The following is a 20704-nucleotide window of genomic DNA, read 5'->3' as shown; positions in this document are numbered from 1 at the left end:
TGAGCAGAATGCAGCACGCCATGGACTCGAGGAGCAACATGCAACTGCAAACTGAGACAGAAGTTCCCGGGCCCCACTCGCCCACCTTGGACCGCAACTTGTTCACTCTTTCGCCTGACGGCCTCACCAGATTCTGCTGCATATGAAATTGAGCGCAGAGAAACACTAGTCCCTGGATGGCGTCAGACAGGATTTTGTAATGTTGACGGCAAAGCCCAGCCGCTGTAACACGCGCATAGAAGCCTCGAGAGACAACCTTCCTGGAGACGGTCCCATGACCAACCAGTTGTCCAGATACAGGTACACATGATGCCCCTCCCTGCAGAGGAAAGCGGCCACCGGAGCCAGGCACTTGGAGAACATCCTTTGAGCAGACTTGAGTCCAAATGGGAGGACACAAAACTGGAAATGTTAGTCTGTTTTGGCTGCATCGGGAAGTGGAAGTAAGCGTCTTCGAGATCTAACAACGCCAGGAATTCGCCAGGCTGCACGGAGGGTTCGACATCATGTAACGTGAGCATCTTGAACTTCAGGCTTTGCAGATTCTTGTTCAACGGCCGAAGGTTCAGAATAGGCCACCACTTTTCATTGGGCTTTATCACAAAATACCAGGAGAATACCCCCTGACCTCGTTTCGACACTGGGTCTTGTTCTATTGCCCCTTTCTCCTACATGAGACACACCTCTTGCAGCAAGACTGGGAGATGCGGCTGTGCCACTTGAACAGGCGGAATAGGGAGTTGGACGCCGAAACTCTGAGTGGCCGCATTGTACTGTATCTAGCACCCAGCGGTCCGTAGTAATAAGATGCCACTCGTGGACGTGGAGCGCCACACTGCCCCCCAGTTGACTGCCCATAAGGCAGTCATTGCTGAGGCTTGGATAACCAGCCCTTAGCAGCTGAGGCGGCTGGACCCTCTTTCGCTGTGTCCGATAGTCCCTGCTCTTCTGCGTGGACTGGAACGAGCGCCAAAAGCCTTGGGACGAGTAACTGGGGCGACCGTAATCTGTCACGGGAAGCGGAAAATCTGGCATTATCAGAGGCACCTCAAAATGGGCAAAAAGAGCGACTACTCTGTAGCGGACCCAGGGGCCTCGCCGTCTCAGTCCTGCTTCATCCCCTTCAATGCCTTGTTTATTTTTTTCACCAAAGAGCTGCTCACCCTCACAGGGCATGTCCACCACTTTATGCTGGACCTCTGGACGAAAGTCAGTACAGCACAGCCATGCCTGCCTCCGGAGAACACCACCATTATTGATTTGTTTGTACCTGGACTCCGCCAGGTCCACCGCAAGGTTAATGCTGTGGTTGGAGGCTTCCTCCCCCTCCCGAACCAGCAGCATTGCCCCCTTGTGTTGTTGCTTAGGGAGATGATCCAAAATTGGGGCCAACCGGTGCCACATCTTTGTCATAGCGGGCCATAATGGCCAAGGAGTTGGCTGCTTTGACCGTCGTAGCCCCTACCAGCAACACCTTCTTGCCGAAGGCATCCTGCTTCCTGGCTTCACTGTCTGGGGGCATAGAACACTTGTGCTGACTCCTCGCCTTCCGACTAGGTGCCGCTGATAACAGACTCCGGCATGGGAGTCAACGTGAGGCATTGGGGGGGTAGATTCAGGTGCTTCTTCTCCAGGCGCCCCTTCACCGCCGGCTCCGAAAAAGGATGGCGCATTGTGCGCAGACCCTCCTGCCACACGTGGCCCAAAATTGGGACGGAGAAGACTTCCGTCCATCGCTTCCCCATGTGATCAAAGAGAAAACAGTCTTTTCTATCCTCTTCGGGAGTAAGGCCAAACTCTTGGCAAGCCTTTGCCATCATCGTGTCAAAGGCACCGACATCATCCGGTGGAGATGGCTGAGCCGGGCTACTAGGAGGCTCCACTTCAGGGTCAGTTTCCCAGATATCGGCCCTCCTGGGTGACAAGGACACTGTCGACAGTGTGTCGCAAGGACCACTATCGGATCCGAATCCACCAGTTCTCCTTCCTCCGGATGACCTCTGGGAAGGCCCCGACCCTACCGGCGACGGCAGCCACATTGGATGCGATTTCCTGCAGAGACTCAGTCGAGGGGCCTCCACAGGCACACTGTTCCAGCAAAGCCACCGTACTTGGAGCCGACGGAAGCCTTGCATCCAATTGTCCCAACGAAGACTGGAGCATGCTCAGCACCTGCATGGACAGCAGAGTGTGTGGATTCACCAAAGGGTAGAGGGGCGGCACAGCCCCAACCCCTTCCAACGTAGATGGAGGTGCCGACTGTAGTTCCAGCGTCGACGGGTCGAAAAATGGGACATGTTGGTCCTCAGGACTCGAGGACACAGGATACAGTGCTGGGTCTTGCTGAAGGATGTCCACCGGGAGCAAAGGCCCAAGGCCAGCCCCAGACTGCCACGGTTCCCCAATAGGCAACAAACCACCATCCGTTCCCAGTGGAGCCGACAGCAGCCCAGCCGCAGGCACGGGCGTCAACGAGGCCTCCAGCCTGGCAGTCGACGGAGCAGACGTCACAACTGTCGAAGGAAGAGAAGGCAGCACCACCACCGTTGACTGAGGCACTTCCGCTGACGAACCTTTAGATGACGGAACCAATACCGTCACCGGCCTGGACTTCTACAGCGAAATGGACCACTTGGCCGGCGTGACAGAATGATGTTTGGAAGACTCACGGCCTGATGATGACCTAGGATGGTCCTTAGACGAGTGCTTCGATGATGTGGACTCGCCGGACTTTGACTTCTCCCTTGCCGCAGTCAAGGTCTTCTGCCCAGATTTCTCAGGCCTAGAACTCACCTCCTTTGACTTGTCCGGTCTTGCCGACTTGGCCAGAGAGGGGCCACCCGCTCCTTTAGCCTGATGCGACCGGGATCTAGAGGCTCCGCTGCCTCTCCCCACCTCCGATGCCGGCACACCTGTGTGCTGTTTCTTAGAGGGGGGGTTCCGCTGACTGCGACCTCTGGTGCGAAGACGACACCTTCTCCGCCGTAGTCAAAGACTTGCACCCGCGGGCCGTACCCACCTCCGAACCCGGGTAAGTACCTTAAATTGAGCCAACAGATCAACCGGCAATTGCGGTCCTTCAGCGTCTTCCGGGAAAAGCCTTGACAGATTTCACAGGCATCCGCGGAATGATTAGGATACAGGCAGTACAGACAATCCGCATATCCGGCCCCCTCGTAGACAGTCTTGAGGCCGCAGGTCTCACAAGGCCTAAACAGCGATTTCTTTGGGCCCACAGAGAACATGACGGCCCAAGTAAGTAAAGCATGTGTAGAACACGAAGAGTAACTTCAGAGCAAACACGAGGTGATACCAACAGTTTGGAGACGGTTGAAATCTGAAGGGAAGCCACGGGGGCGGGGCTATTTATACCAGACGTCCTGTTGGTGTAGAATAAAGCACCCAAAATGACGTTGATAGGATACTAAAGTGTCAAAGTTTTCTATAGGAAAACACTATGTTAAAATTACCAGGGTTTCCCAGCCTGACGGGAAATATTCACAGCATGTGAATCCATGAAAGATCCAATGCTGGAGAATGACATGATCCTAGTGTCAGCGCCATTGACCCCCCCCGCCCCACCTCACCGACCAGTCACCGGTTATCATACAAATAGAAGTGGGTAAGGATAAGGGGAAAAGGCAGAATCATTGGCGACTGACGGAAATGATACTACCGGACATTCCACCTAGAACACATATGGAGGAAACAATTACTTTAAAGATAATGACAATGGGGAAACAGACTGGAGGATAGTGTGGGATGCGGGGAAGGCGGTGGTCCGGGGTTAATTCATATCACAATCCGCAGCATACATTAGAGAGGTCTCATCACTAAGAAACTCGAAGGGGAGGTAAGAGAAGTGGAAAAGCTGCATAAAACCCGACGGAAACAAAAATCATTGAGAGCCCCAAGGAAAATTAGAGCCCAGCTGGAAGCGCAGGTTGCAGATCGGGTGGCACAGACACTTCTGAACACAAAGCAAACATATTACAAACAGGGAGGGAAGGCCAATAAATTCTTAGCAACCAAACTAAAGAAACAAAGATCACGTAACTATTTAACCCAACTTAAAAACGAACAAGGGGAATTCTGCATGGCAGAGGAAGGGAAAATGGAAATAATGGGAAGATTCCATGAAGGGCTGCTGAAACGAGAAAACCTAGTACCCACAAGACAAAAAAATACCTATATGTTATCAGCGCCCCTTCTCCAAGTTACGGAGAAAGACAGGGACACACTGAACAGCCCGATAATGGTGCAAGAGGTAAGTGACGCAATAACAGCCCTGCCACCTAACAAAACACCAGGCCCAGACGGCTTAGGAAATGGGTACTACAAAACATTTCGCACACAACTGCTGACACCACTAACACAACTCTTTAATGTCATCAAGGAGAAAGGTAGGGTTACAGAGGACATGGGGAAATGCATCACGATACTGATACTTAAACCAGTGAAAGATCCAACAGATGGGGCCAGCTATCGCCCCATTGCGCTTTTAAAGAGTGACGCCAAGATTTATGCTAAGGTCCTAGCAGCAAGATTAATGAAGGTGCTACCAGGGATCATACATATCGTTATAGCGGGGCGACATACACAGGACAATGTAAGACGTGCCATAGATATAATCGAACTGGGGACAATAATGGGCCAGCGGTTCTCGATTGCAGTCCTAGATGCAAGACAGCTTAGACTAGGGATATTTGAGGCTGGTGTTGCAGGGGTTCAGGTGTGGCCCTGATTTCACTAGGATGGTTCTAGCATCAAAAAGCTTTCTAGTTAATGGGCAGAGCTTGGTTCAGATCGAAATATGCAGAGGCACACGCCAGGGCTGCCCCCTCTACCCTCTAATATTTGCAATGACAATGGAGCCCTTCGCGGTGGGGATCAGACAAGATCAGGAAATTATGGGGGTGACATGTGGAAAGCCGACACAAAATTGCGCTGTACGCGGACGACATTGTTCTTTCTGGAGAAAAAAAAAACTAAGATACACTACCCAGAGTAATGGAAAGGTTGCAGGAGCTCGCTAAAATATCGGGGTTCTCCATAAACTACTCCAAATCGAAATTGCTAAACATACCAGAGGAGCGCGAGACGATCACAAAACTGGGGAAAGCATACCCCTTAATCTGGGAAGATGAGAAGCTAGAATATCTGGGGGTACATTTAACAAGGGAAATGAGAGGCCTGTATGGAGCAAATATAAAACCCCTCTGGAAGCAATTGCAGGACATGCATAAATGGGATGCCCAAGAACTCTCCTGATTCACAAAGAATTGCGGCAGTCAAAATGACCCTCCAACCCAGTACACTTTACCTGGTGGGTTCCCTGCATGTACAAGTTGCACCCCGAATGGTTAAAAAATTACAAACGGCAATACTCACCTTTATTGCCAAGGAAAGAAGCAGACGTTACAAAAGAAAATCCTGATGCGTCCAACCCTCCTCGGGGGACTTGGAATCCCAGAAGTGGAGAGGTACGCCATAGCACCAATGTTGAAACGGGCTGGGCAAGATACATCAAACGGCTGTTGCAGGATAGCAAGCAAGTGGTTACATCCATTCCACTGAAGTCAATACATGCCCTCAGCACTGGAGCCAGAGGAGCAGGGGGTCAACTGTTGGTAGCCACTAAGGTGTCTCTGCCGAGATGGAATAGGGCACTCCATAAGAAAAAAAATACAGCAGGGATTAGGTCCATTTTCCCCCCAATGGCACACAATGCTGACTTCACTCCGGGCCTACAAAAGAAATTCTGGGAGGAGTAGACGGGAGCAGGAACACTAACCCTAAAAGAAATATATCAGGGTGGGGCCCCACTTCTGTTTGAGTAATGTAAACAAAAATTTGGCATAGGGGAGAAAGAAAGATACAAATATATACAAATTAGACATTGGACCTCTCAAAAGACGGCTAAGGAAGCGGGCACTCGAGCCCTGGTGGGGCTTGAATTGACCATGCAGGAAGGTTCAACTACCAGGGGGTTATCGAGACTATATAGACTATCGAGCAGCACACAAATGGGAGACAAGCTCCCGTATAAGGTTAACTGGGGGAACCGATCACGTAAGAGGAATGGGGACATATCTGGATGAGAGCGCATAGAACATCTAAATGCACAGCTATCAAAGAGACAGCCTATAAACTCGTTATAGATGGTACATGTCCCCCTATCGTCTACATAAAATAAATGCAAAGTACCCCCCAGAGTGCTGGAAACAATGTGGAGGGAGGGGGACCTATATCACATGTGGTGGACATGCCCGAAAGCAGTAATGTATTGGAAAGGGATCCTGGGGCATATAAAAGATAACAGGGGTGAACCTTCCAATGACACCAAAGGTGGTCCTACTAGGAGCAGAGGTAGAAGGTACATATGCGGCAACCGGGCATCCTTATGCACCACACACCTGCTGATGGCAGCGAGAATGATTGGCACAAGGGTGGAAAACTGAAATGGGTCCAATAATAGCTTGGTGATGGGTTAAGATCTGGGGGAAGTTATGGCTATGGATGCGCCCTGAAAGCGGGACAGTATCTGAACTTTTTGGCAGTATGGAACCCCTTTCAGGAACACGTAAAAGACAGAAAACTGCTTTCACAAACCTTTGATACTTAAAAATGTTCATGTATGTGGAGCTACAGAAAATTAAGCAAAGGACTACTCTCGGGAGAATGGCCTGGGAACCTCCAAACCTGGAGAAGGAAGATGAAACCATACAAGTTGGGATTGGGGGTTAGGGGGTTGTAAAGTGTAAAGCGGTACCTGTTGGGGGATGTACTGTAGAAAACCTTGGGCACACAATTGCGGTCAGAGGTGTTAGAAATGTGTACACAGTAAGTGGCAAGCAAAGTTTCTAGAAGATACTGCGACTGTTGTAACCATGTCGTGCTCTTGCACTGAATAAGTAAAACTTATAGCAGGTTATAAGCAATCGGGATGTAATGACTCTTAATCCCAGCTCGATAGAAAAGTTTGGATAATAGGGACATTCTGTTTTTATTTTTATTCCAGCTGACAACAGCAGAATGGGCGCCAAAGAAAGTAGATAAACAATCGTCTCCAACTAAAAATAAGTACGGAACTTTGAGATTAACATTCGGGAACATCTTTTAAAGACGGTGAGCAACCTTTACAACTAGCGAAAGGTTTTTTTTTTTTTTTAAACAAAAACAGGTGATTTACTGCAAGTACAAATGCGGCGATGGTGGCACTTAGTATTTCTACTTCTTTGTCTCTGTACCTTAATTAACAGAAAGAGCCAAGGAGACGGATATCTAGAGCAGTGATCGAAAACATGTTGAGAAATCAATAAAGTGACACAAAAATTCAAACATCCAGTAAACAATAGAAGAACAAGTTAATTACCAACTGGTAACGTTCTTTCGACAGGCTGTTCCTCCCACGTATTCCTAATCTTTGATATTTGTATCTCGCCAACTTCGTTGCGTCGGAAAAAGAAATTCTCGGCAGAGGCCGCTGTGCACGATATTGTGGTGTCGATGTTCCTCGAGGGCCGCCGTGGCGTGTCGACGTCACCAGTAGTATAAATAGCTTGTGCCGCGCCCGTTGGCTTCAGTTCTGTTTTTTCGTTGTATAACTCGAGGAACCATCCAGGCGTGCCCCAGACTGTAAACCCTTCGGAAACGCAGAGTGTAAATCCCGTAAATTGTACAGCGGGGTAGGCTGGAAGGGGAGATGAGGAATACGTGGGAGGAACATCCAGTAGAAAGAATGTTACCAGTTGCTAAGTAACTTGTTCTTTGAATGGATTGTGTCCTCCCACGTATTTCTCATCTTTGATAGACTCCCAAAGCAGCAATCATTTTGGAGGTGGGCGTACTATTTAGTCTTATCATGAATGGAATGAAGTGCTGCCTTCGCAAAAAGGCCTTCTTGGGAAGGAGGCGTCTAAGCAGTAATGCTTAACGAAAGAAGAATTGACACCCAAGTTGCGGCTGAGCAGATGTCAATTACGGGTACTCCCCTCTGAAGAGCTGCAGAAGTTTCCATGTCCCTCGTGGAATGAGCCCAAAGCCCTTCCGGTGGTTCCTTTCCAGCTAACCTCTAACACTCCCCAATAGCTAGAGTAATCCAGCGAGATATAGTTTGTTTTGTCACTGCTAATCCCAATTTAGGACCGGTATAACCCACAAAGTTGCTTATCCTGGCGTAATTTTGCCATTCTCGCTATATAAAAACTCTGAGCCCTTTTTGGGTCTAGTCTATGCAACCTCTCCTCTTTGCCCAAATGAGGAGGAAGGTAGAAAGTTGTGAGTCTTATTTTTTGCAACAAGTGAAAGTCAAAAACTTCTTTTGGCAAGACAGGTGGTTTAACTTCGGGACTGAAAGGTAGTATACAGAGGTTTGCATGAAAGAGCATGCAACTCACTAACTCTGCGGGCTGATGTTAGTGCCACAAAGAGGACAGTTGAACAAGTTACTTACCAACTGGCAACATTCTTTCGATTGGATGTTCCTCCAACGTATTCCACAACTTTGACATGTAATGCCCACAGCTGTGCACTTCAGAAATGTTTTCGGCAGAGGGCGTCCTGCGTCAATGTCCCTAGAAAGCCTCTGTCGAGGGCAACATCACTAGATGTTCTAAATAGGACGCACGGCACCCGTAGCCTCAGTTTATGTTTTCCCCCCATAACGTGTGGCACCAATCAAATGCCTGCTTGACTGCACATACCCTTGCGGAAACGTAAGCTTTTATAGCATAGGAAATTCCCCAGAGGGGAGGGCTGGGAGGGCGATGTTGAATACATTGGAGGAACATCCAATCGAAAGAACGTTACCAGTTGGTAAGTAACTTGTTCTTCGAATGGATTGTGTCCTCCAACGTATTCCACATCTTTGACAGACTCCCAAAGCAGTACCAGAAAATGGAGGAGGGAAAAGAATTTAGAGTACCCAATCAGATGGCGGAATAAAGAACCGCCTTCCCAAAGGCCATATCTTCACCATGGATGGAATCCAGGGAATAATGTTTAACAAAGGTGTGGATAGAAGCCCGTGTGGCAGCATCACAAATATTCCCAATAGGAACCGCCCCCCCCCGGACCACCCACCCGTTGTAGGGCTGTGGAAGTAGCCACGCACCTAGTGGAATGAGCTTGCAACCCTTCAGGAGAGTCCTTACCCACCAATCGGTAGCATTCAGTAATGGTGAGGATAATCCACCTGGACAAGGTCTGCTTGGTAACAGCCTGCCCCAATCGGTGTCCAGCATAATCCACAAAGAGTTGATCGTCCACTCTGACCCTGGCCATCCTAGAAATATAAAATCTCAGAGCTCTCCTAGGATACAACCTGTGGAGTTGCTCCTCTTCCTTACCAGGATGAGGAGGATAGAAAGAAGGAAGAACCACCTTCTGGCTCAAATGAAACTCGGACACCACATTAGGTAGAAAGGAAGGATGTACCCTTAGTACAACCCTGTCCTTGTGGAACACAGTAAAGGGCGGCTTAGATGAAAGTGCCTGCAATTCACTCACTCTGCGAGCGGAAGCAATCGCAACCAAGAACGCGGTCTTAAAGGACAATAATCTCAAAGGACAAGAGTGCAAAGGTTCAAACGGAGCACCCATTACAAATTTCAAAACCAAATTCAAATCCCAAACCAGCACCTGGAAAGGGGACGGCGGGAACACATTAGTCAGTCGTTTAAGAAATTGAGAAAGCAAAGGAATCTTAAAGTAAGAACATTCTTCAGACGAGCGCTTAAATATAGACAGCGCCGCCAGGTAACCCTTAATGGTAACAACTTTAAGGCCCCTGTGGGCCAAAGAAAGAAAAAAAACATAGGAATGGAATACTGTAAAGGATCAACATTCTGTCCTCTGCACCAGTCGCAAAACTTGTGCCAAGGGTACAGGGATTTTGTTGCTGGCCTTCTGGCCGAATGCAACACCCCCATCACATCATCCGGGAGGACCCAATCCTTAGATCTCAACCTTTCAGATACCAAGCGTGAAGGTTGAGAGTCCTGACCTCTGGATGGAGAACCTGACCCCCCTCTCGCGAGAGCAGATCCTCTCGGTAGGAAAGACGGCATGGAGGGCAGATGGACATTTCTAGAAGGTCTGAGTACCACGCTCCCCTGGCCCAATCCAGATCAATAAGGATCATGTGGGATCCGAACCTTCATAACCTCTAACACTTGAGGAATGACTGGGACTGGAGGAAACGTGTAAAGCAGTGGGAATGACCAATCCACTACGAATGCGTCTCCTAAGGATCCTTATTCCCATGAGCAGATTCTCTCGCGCTTGCTGTTGGCGAAGAGATCCACTTTTGGGGTTCCCCAAAGGGCGAAGATCTCCAGAAGGACGTCCTGAGCCAACTCCCACATGAGAGATCGTGCTCTGCCTGCTCAGAGCATCCCCGCCGTATTTTCGTCTCCAGCCAGATGAACTGCTCAGAGCGAAATTCCCTGCTGGATGGCCCAGAACCAGAGCCGCATTGCCACTCTGCACAATGGGAGTGACCCTACCCCTCCCCCCCTTTATGTTGAGGTAATGCATGGCCACTGTGTTGTCCGTCATGATCAGGACACTCTTCCCCCGCACAGACGGCAGAAAACCGTTCAGGGCTCGCCTGATGAACTTCAGCTATAACAGGTTGAGGTGGAGTTTGGACTCTTGACGGAGACCAACGACCACTGGCGGTCAAGTCGTCGGCATGAGCGCTCCATCGTGTGAGGGAAGCATCCGTCACTACAGTCACCTACGGCCATGGTTGCCAAAATGGCTCCCCCTTCATCAAGTTCCCTTTATTGGCCCACCACAGAAGATCCTTGGAAACAGAGTGGAATCTGCACGGGATCCGTCATCTTGCCTGAGAACTGCGACCATTGCATCTTGAAGACCCATTGCAGGGATCTCAGCCTCAGCCTGGCCTCTGGCACCAGAAAAATGCAGGATGCCATGAGGGCGAGAAACCTTAAGAATTCGAAAGCCGGGAGACTCTGGGCATGTTGACACTTGTCCACCATCTGCACAATGTGATGAGCCCTCACCTTGGGAGGTGAGCACTTCCCCCAAGGACGTGTCCAACACAGCCCCGATGTACTGGAGCTGTAGGGAAGATGTCAGATGAGACTTATTGAAATTCAGGGAGAAGTCCAGCTTGTAGAGGGAGCGGCAGGCGAGAACGAGGTGAGCCAATGCCTGCTAGGGAGAGCGTGCACGGGTCAGCCAGTCGTCCAAGTAGGGGTAGACGTGAATCCCCCCACGCCTGAGATACGCTGCCAACATCACCATTAGCTTGGTGAAGACCCTCAGGGCAGAGGTCAACCCGAATGGCAGGACCCGAAACTGAAAGTGTGAGCCGCCAACTGCGAACCGCAGGTATTTCCTGCGCTGGAGATAGATCGGCACATGAAAGTAAGCATCCTGCAGGTCCAATGACACCAAACAATCCTGAAGTGGAGGGCCTGAAGGATCTGAGAAAGAGTGACCATCTTGAATCTGTCCTTCCGGAGGAACGTGTTCAAGTACCTTAAGTCCAAGATGGCTCTCTGTCCTTCTTGGGAATCAATAAATACGGGGAATACCAACCCTGGTTCCTCTCCACCACAGGCACTGGTTCTGGTTCTATAGCGCCTTTCTCTAGCAGGGTCAAACTCTCCTGCACAAGGAGTGGATCTGGAATCCTCAAAGAGTGCTTCCCCGGTGGATTGTGAGGCCGTCGCATAAACGCTAGGCAGTAGCCGTGGGCTATAGTTTCCAGAGCCCACGCATCTGAAGTAATGGCTCACCACTCTTCTAGATGCTGAGACAACGTGCCCCCAACCGGCAAGTAGTGACTCAAGGCCTCAGAGTAGTTTTGAAGCGGTTTCTGCAGCGCCTGATGGCAAAGAGGCGGCTGCTGCAGCGGGCTTGGCACCTCCAATTCATCCACCACAAGGAAACCTACGTTGGGCCATTTGACTGGCCATTCCTCTCGCCCTTCCAAATGAGGTGTAGAAGCGAAAAGATTTAACCCCTCCACTGTTGTCCTCTAGGACAAAAAGGCTGAGGTTGCCCAACAGCTGCGCCCAAAGACTTGGCGGCTGCCTTAGAGGTCTGCACCTTCTCTTCAGCCTTGTTGCCAAAAAGATGAGACCCGTAAAAGGGCATGTTCAGAAGCCAAGCCTGCACATCCGAAGCAAACCCAGACTTCCGCAACCACGCAAACCTGCCCATCACGGTGCCAGGGTCGCTACTAGATGGGTGGCATTTCTTCACCAGAGACTTGTTCACCGCCAGAGTAGTCTCTGGGGCATCCCAATTTACAGCCACCCTCTTTTGCAGAGCCATATGAAATGGCAACACAGTCGGTAGGCGGACCCTGATCGAAAATGTCCGTAAGGTCATCCTGATCAAAATGCACAGGAGGTAATATTCTACCACTCTCGACATAAATCGCCGATATGAGGTTTCGGCACGCTCCCCTGGGTGCGGTTTACCGAACTCCAGCTCAGGAGACCTGTCAATACCACTTGCATTGTGTAAAGTGTCACAAAGATCCTCTATCCGACTCCTCTGAAATGAGGCATTCAGGTACATTCGGGGTCCCAAACTGGAGGCCAAAAGGGGCATCCTCCTCATCAGATCTCTCCACCTCCTCATAAATAGACGTGAGGGACTTCAAAAAAATACTTCGTAGGGAGAGGAGTATACCTTTTCTCAGCCACAGTCTTCAAAGACTTAGAAATGGCCTTCCTCGGAAGGTCCATTGTCACAGAGTCCCGCAACGGCAAAATTGGCTCAGACGGCATCGATGGCTCTGACAGCGAGGGCCTGGCCAGGGTTGAAGACCCGACAGGCGCCCTCGATGGACATTGCGCCAATGTCTTCGAGGGCCTTGACGAATGTGCCGGAGACGAAGACCTTGACCTGGCACGTCCCGCATGATCTCTCAATGCCTTGTCCGAACCGGGCCTCAAAGGCTCCCGTTGCTCATCACGCCTTTTGCCCGGGCTCGAGGGCGCGCGAGGATTCGGCCGAGACCGTTCCTTGCCGGCTTCGTCAGAAGGCACAGGCAGAACTGTGCCCTGTTTTTGAAAGATTTTCAACATCTCCACCTGGAAAGCATCCCACTCTGCCGGGGTCAATGATTTGGATGGGTATACCATCCTTTTGGGGGGAGGTGTCTGACGAAGACGAAGGCGCCCGATGGTGCCGATTCCTTGAACGCCTCGACGAGGACAAGTAGCGGGAACCACTCCTAGAACGTGACCGCTTGGTCTTCTTCCTCTGAGGAGAGTCCCCTCTTAACTCATCGGTTGAAAGTCCAGCAGACCGAGACTTACGGGGCTTGGACACCTTGCCTACCCCTACCCTTAAGCTTCCCCTTTCGTTCCTGCAAGGCCTTTCCAGTCCTCGACTGGCACTTCGAACACGTATCCGTATCGTGGCCCTCACCGAGGAACCACAGAAAAACCAGATGCAGATCCGTTGGAGCCGCAGTCCCGACATTTCTCTAAGCCAGAACGCAGTGTCGTCAGGGTAGAAAATGAAGACAGTCAGTAACTTAACAGGAACAACGAGGCGCGCCGAGTTTTACAAAGCAAACACGTTAGCGGAAAACACAGAACTGCGGCTACGGCCGCTGTGCGTGCTACTTAGAACATCACCCTCGAGGGACATCGATCCGACGCCATCGACGTAGAGCGCCCTCTGCCAAAAAAATTGCCATAGAAGCCGAACTGTGGACATTACATGTCAAAGATGAGGAATATGTTGGAGGACACAATCCATTCGAATGAATGTTGGGTCGAATGGAATGAATGACAGAATAAACGGAGACTATGTTTGAAGCATAAACGAATGTATAATTAATATTTTTTATTGCCGAATTGTTCTATTCCTAATACAAAAGATAAAAGAGAAAGATGTTTTTATGTTGGGAACAATATTGTAAAAGCACTGAAAAACAAATAATTTAATCTTTCAAATATAATGTACTAAAAGGGACATATTTTCTTAAAAAATAAATAAGATATTTGTTCTTTGAATGAACAGAAGATATTCACATTTGAACCAATGATACTCATTGAACGTCAAGACTATTAATAAGTAGTTTAATGAGTGCAAGTTTGAAACGGCAAAGGATCAAACGTTTTTGATAAGGAGGGAATAATGGTGGGGTCCATATATAAAAATCCCCTCGTAATCTCCACCCGAGTCTTTTGAACTTATTGATGCTCCACAGTTGAAAATCATTCTGGTTGTACACTGGTTGCTCCTGCACAATCCTTACATACATTGGGGAAGGGAACAATGGAGTTCAAAATCGAAATTCTGTTACAAGCATGTTCTATAGGACAGGCACAATGGGCTTTCAACAAGAGGTTAGTCTGCGTTTGGCTGATTGAGCTCTGGGGAGCACTCCGTAGATGTCATAATTGGCGAGGGGGGGTCTGGGGGTGGGGGAAGTTTCCCAAGTGTTACCAGGAGTTCTCAAATACTTTAGATTAGACGGAAAACCGGGCAGTTGCCTTCTCAGCACTCAAGCTGGAGGCAGGTGTGCCAGTTCCTTGCAGTAGAGTGTGTGCCTTAACAGAGAAAGAAAACCAGCGCCTTAAGTAGTATTTGGAGGAGAACTTGATCAGATATTCAGTCACCAGCTGCTTATTTTTTTCAGTATGCAAGGATGGTATCCTCTTAACCTGTATAGATTACAGCCCTGAACAGGATAACAATTAAGAACCACCAACCCCTCATGTTAATCTCAGTTTATGCTGGACAGGATCCAAGGGGCAACCATCTTCACGAAGTTGGTTCTACAAAGAGCCATCACCCATTTAGGATTAGAGAGGACTGGAAGACTGCCTTCTGAGCCAAATTTGGCCACAGAGTTTCAAGTCATGCCAAATGGCCTCTGCAATGCACTGCCTTCCAGTTTTTGTTAACACATACTCAAGAGATATCTTTGATGTTTGTGGTTTTATAGATCAAGGATATCTCAATTTTCTCATCAAATCCAAAGCTGCAGGAGGAACATGTAAGGCAGTTGTTGCGAAGCTCAGAGTATTACCTGCTTTGCATGTTTGAGAAGAGCCAATTCATACCCAAATGGTGGACTTTGCATTTCTAGTGATGAATTCCCACAAGATTCAGGGGTGTGGGGGTGTGTGTGTGTGTGTGTGTGTGTGTGTACGTACGTGTGTGTGTGTGTACAGGATGAGCAGATCTTCTTGGGTTTCTCAACTTTTTCCTTTCTGTTCATTCAAGGTTTCCAAGGCCTTTCATCTTCTAAAAGGACCCTTTGACTACTGGTCCTATCCTTCTACATCTGGATGTGAACCAACCTTTTACACACAACTTGGCAATGAGAACAGTCTTAAGAGCATCATCAGTCTATGGAACAGCTAATTCGATAGCTTTTTATTTAAAAAAAAAAGTTTTCACCAGCAGAGGTGAGCAATATCATTGCAGACAAAGGATTCATAAGTAAATATTCATTTCACAAACTGACACACTATTTGATGGGGGTCAAATATGCAGCATGAATGTTTTGACTGACCACTAAAAATGTAATTTTCCCACATATTAGTTAAGACCGACTCCCAGCCAACTTCGGTGGTCATTTTTTTTTGCAGAGCAGGATTTCATAAATACCTCTAAGCTGGGCCTACAGAATTGCATGGCAGACACCGTGTCTCAACGGGATATCAAAAAGCATAATCCTTTGTATTGGTCAGGGTAGCCGAGACTTCCAGAATGGTGATACTTTACTTGCATACTGGTGACCAATTCGCAACAACACAATCCACCAGATCATTTATGCAGACATGAAAGCTTGGTGAGCAGTCACCCCCACCTGGGCACCTGAAACAGCTCAAATGTTTGTGAGGGGACAGGAAATTTGCAACTGCATGGCGACCTCTAGCTGCAGTCCAAAACAGCCCAACAGGGAAGGCATAGAGGGTAGTCTGAAGCACTCACTAGCACAGCTTAAGCGACAAGGTTTACTTGAAAATGTAATGCTGGCAATCTCCCCATCACCTAGGCTAAACGTCGGCAGACAGGAGGCGGCGGAGGGGAGAGTCATGGTCCCTCATAAGGTTCCGGGCATGGTAATTTTGAGAAAGTATTCTGGCGTAGGTAGTCTGTTAGGCAGATTTCCTTCACAAATTAAGGACTAAAAGGGAGATGTGAGGCAATGTTTGGAGATGCAACTACAGCACAGTGTCTTTTCAACTCCCTGTTCCCAGTTTTCTTAATTGTAAAGCTGTTGCATGGTACAAAGACTGTGCAGATTATAGTCCTAGATATTTGCCAAACACTAAAGTGACATGGTGAAGACCAACATCTACAGCACAGAAGCAGATTTATTTACAACAGACACATTACAGGCATAAAAAATATCAGAAACAATAGCCAAACTAGAGTCCAGCTACATCTCTGCAAAACATGACAAATAATTCAAATATTTATATCTAAATCAAAAGTTTCAGATTCCAGTGAAAGTCTTTATCCTGTACTCTACACAGCTCATTGATGCCACTTGGATCAGCACTGAGGCAATAAAAAAAGTGGGCAAAACCTTCAGTTCAGATAACCGTTATTTGCTTAACATTCCGTTCCTCTGTGTACAGGATGGTTCTGACTGAAGCAGGTTTTACTGATAATTCATTACAAGGATCCCATGGTGCAACTGCCTGGTGTTCATACATCGCATCACCTCCATCCTCAACTTGCAGCCGAGTTGAAGCTTAAAATCTTCACCTCATTTTACACAGAATGTTTGCAATGCCACCACTTTGCCCCAAGGCACAGAATCCCTTAATTGTGTTTCAGCACTACCAGTTTATACTGCCCCAGGAAATCTGTACAGGCTTTGAATCTTTCTACCCTTTCGAAACATGAGGTTAGAACAATACTACCCAATAATGCCTAAAGAATGCTCACTAAGCTGCAAATTCCTGAACCTTACCCCAGCGAGCAATCAACACTACATCATGCTGTTTTACGTAAAGATTCCCCCTTCAACATAACAAATACGGAGTGGAGGATGTTCCAGATCCGAATCCTTCCTCCACCAGCATAAAGTGGTGATAAGATACTATTACAAAAGTGCTGATACTATTCCTTCACAGTTGCCAGATATTTAGTGGCACGCACAATGGCCATTTATTCCGCTTAAGAGTGCTATTTCAACAAAAAACGTTCATAAGAACACGTCAAAAGCAGCATTGAATCCCTTAAGCTTCTCCACAGCGCAAGAGGATCTTTGAACACTCCTCCTTCATACTCCCTAGGAAAGATATTCAGGTGGACAAATGACTGCTCAGACAGAGAAGAAATGTAGATGAATAAAAAGGTCTATTCCCCTCTACACCCACACAACCCTAGATTTACAAGTTGTTTTCTATGAAACAGTGGGGTTGCTATGCCAATGACTGCAGCAAAGATCACTTGTGCAAACGCCTTTCACACAAACCCTCAATGTGAGCGGAGAAAGCCACGCCGGGGACAATATGCAGAGCAAACTGACCTTCATGGGTGCAAAATGCTTGCAACTCCTCTGCACAGATCTATCTGCTGCTTGTAAAACTTTCCATCACACCCCTATTCCACTACCTCAGAATCTGAAGTGCAGCCCCACCTTTTGCAAAATGTAGTTTCCATAGATATCCCAAAAACTGTACGTGCATCTGTAGTGCCAACATGCACCATGATTTGCCTCACCCACTACAAGAGTACAAAACCTATAAACCTCTTCTTGGCACCTTCAATAGTGAATACCAGAGCTTCCCAGGGAGATAATGGCACAAAGAGCATATCTACAAAGCCCTACCTTACGCTGTTCCTGAAAGCAGAATGTTCTGGAGCAGGGCCGAGCAATGAAGGCGGGTTGAGGGGGAACCCTGAAAATAAAAGCTTTACTACATTTGAGGCTTACAACCTGGTCACTGGTTCTGCCTACTGAGCACAAGAGTAGAGAAGGGCAAAGATCCAGGTTCAATCTTCAAAGGCGTGGGAACTGGTGTTAAGCTGTACAGAAGCATTGATAAATCACATGCTAGAAGTAGTAACCTCTTAGACTCTCCCACCCTATTAGAATTTAAAAAACAGAAGATAAAGGAATATTAACAATAATGACTTTACAGAAAGGAGGGGTCTTCACTAACACCACTCCCACAATTGGAATATAAAGTTAAAATGTATTGATATATCGTCATTACCCGCCCCCAAAATCCATGGGCATTGTGCCAAAATGTTCATTCCAACAAGAATGATCCTGCCAAGTTACAAGCCTTTATTGGCCTGTCATGTTCTTTGCATTTGTGTTCCTTTAAAAGAGGATATGCCCGTGTCCGTGGTTAATTCACCACACATTCAGCTGAGTTCTGTTGATCACTGCTCAGTCTATTTTCACAGCAGCATAGATTTTGCGGATGAACATATATGCTGCATAGAAGCCAATGGTGCCGGTGAGAAGCCAAAAGGACAGAACCATCAGGGCAGTGTATCCAAAGTACAGGAGTGACGGGATGAACTCCACAATATCCAGCTGCAAAACAATAAGATGGAAGATTGAGAACATGGGACCAAACCATTGACACAATACAAAAAGATACTAACCCCCAACCGAACCCCCCCCCCACCCCCGTCATGTAAACACCCAACCTGTCTGGGTAAAAGCCACAGTCACCCACCTTAAGGAAACAGGCAAAATGCCAACTTTAGGATGGGTCTTCATTCACCACCCCTTAACTGCCGAGCTTTAATCAAGTCTATGCAAAAAGGACAAGCATACTCGTCCTTAGCACTTAAAGGGTTTATGAAAAGCAGTTCGCTACTAGGGTATTTGGTGACAAAGTGGATGGAACTATAGAATGTATAGAACATCCAATTAGGGAAGAAGAAAAAACGAAATGACATCAATGATGTGCATCAGGTTTTTATTAAATTATGAGTTTTGCAAAGAAGCCTAGTAACAGGATAAGTAGAGGGCATGGATTTGTCAAATCAGTTTTGTGATTTGAAAAAGGTTTTACAGTGTCTTGGACAGGAGTATTTTTAGTGTGCAGTAATGGGGCACAGAGTAATGGGTTTATAGTGCGACTGAGGGAGAGTAGGGTGAATGTGATAAGGTAGTTATACAAGTATTTAATAAAGTGATTCATATCAGATTCCTCACACTTCTACAGGTTTTAAAAAGCAGTATTGGCCACATTTCTAATTATTTATCGACTTTCAAAGTGGCAAGTAGTGAAGTTGGCCCTGACCGGATTCAAACCTTTCTAAGTTTAGTTATTTAAATGTTGCAATGGTTACAGTGGAATGATTTATAACTAATAAAATGCACAGCTATACTTTCTATATTTTCATATTAAACTCTGTCAATGTTTACATATTGCACCAAATGCTCAGGCCATGCTTTTCCTCCCCGATTTAACTAGGCTTTCTTATAGCAGCCTATAGCCCACCCCATTCACATACAAATCTCTGGAAATGTCCACCCTTCCCGCGGATTACCCTATCCCTCTTGATCTGAGAGATCCCAAACACCATTCAACTAAATCGTGAGTTCTGATTCGCCCACGTGAATGGTTGCTGTCGTCTGGTTATATTACCTTATTTACAAAGTAGAAGACTGCATAGATGAGCACGTAAAAAGCAGATCCTCCGGATACAAGGAAGGTTCGCCACCACCAACGATAATCCTGAGAACGGAAGGGGAGAAACCATAAAACCAAGCAATGTTATAGGTTGTAATACATATTTTGTTAGCCAAACAAGTCTGATCAAAGTTTCTACATGGGTGCATAGACACAATTATACATTATACCTTTCCAGGCGGTTTTATGAAATTCTGATTTATTTCAAATTGTTTGGTTTCTTCTTGGGCATGTACTGGCATACTTTGAGGGTACGTATTTGAAACAGCAGAGATGCACCAACCTACCTGCATTGTGCTCAGGAAATTATTTTTCCATTCAGGGAGGGAAAGTTTAACATGTCTTTGTATGACTTCAATGACTTTACTGAGTTTGCCCAACTTGAGACTTAAGACAATCTGACGTCCAAATAAACAAGCAGGGTCTAAATTACGCTTGACCCAAAGACTGACTTAGCTAGAGCAGGGTACATCCTCTACATGATAAATTCCAAGATGCTATGTAAGAAAGTCCCTTTCACTCTGAACAGACATGGGGTGTGAAAGTCCCAGCCATGCATGCGTGCATGGGGACCTGTGTCATTAGCTAGTACACTGCCTGGAGCTGCATTAGAAAGGATCCTGCTCGTGTGTCAGGGCAGAATTTCAATTTAAGGGATTCAGCAGTCCATTTTATGGGACCCCTATTTGCAATCCCCTGCCCCTTTTGTTTTTTCTAATTTATTTTGATGGACAGGGGGAATTCTAATGACATCCTCATGCCACTACACATGTAGTCCTACACTCTACCATTTCGTTTTAGGGGCTTCCATTTTTCAGGGAACCCACAATGCAGGCACAAAATGGCCACAGTGCAGAAGTTGCATCTTTCTGAGCGCAAGATTACACTCTCTATGGTAGTTTGAACATGTGTACACTAGTTCTTGGCCAGGCCACTCCAATTCCTGTGGGGGTGGGACTAGGTGTGTGGCGGTTTTGAGGGCCAACCTACTTAGCTGGCAGCTTTCTTAAGTCTCCACCAGGTGATTGGTAGGCTGGCAGAAGCCAGCCTCTGCAAGTGAAGCTACATAAAGG

The 20704-nt window shown here is 47.4% G+C and overlaps 1 protein-coding gene across 1 annotated transcript in view; it reads right to left on the bottom strand.

Annotated features, from left to right (window-relative positions):
- Positions 1-16316: 16316 nt before the first annotated feature.
- Positions 16317-20704, bottom strand: part of TM9SF4 (transmembrane 9 superfamily member 4) — a 263480-nt gene continuing 259092 nt past the window's right edge. Inside the window, exons 17-18 of the mRNA XM_069651011.1 lie at positions 19587-19676; positions 16317-18520 (exon numbers count right to left, since the gene is read on the bottom strand). Of these exons, the coding sequence (XP_069507112.1) occupies positions 18371-18520; positions 19587-19676 (240 nt within the window). The 3' untranslated portion in view covers positions 16317-18370. The remainder of the gene's footprint in view (positions 18521-19586; positions 19677-20704) is intronic.

Source organism: Ambystoma mexicanum, chromosome 3p (genome assembly GCF_040938575.1).
Source record: "Ambystoma mexicanum isolate Mex_15411 chromosome 3p, UKY_AmexF1_1, whole genome shotgun sequence".
NCBI classification, from domain to species: domain Eukaryota; kingdom Metazoa; phylum Chordata; class Amphibia; order Caudata; family Ambystomatidae; genus Ambystoma; species Ambystoma mexicanum.
This window is presented reverse-complemented; position numbering and strand designations above follow the sequence as displayed.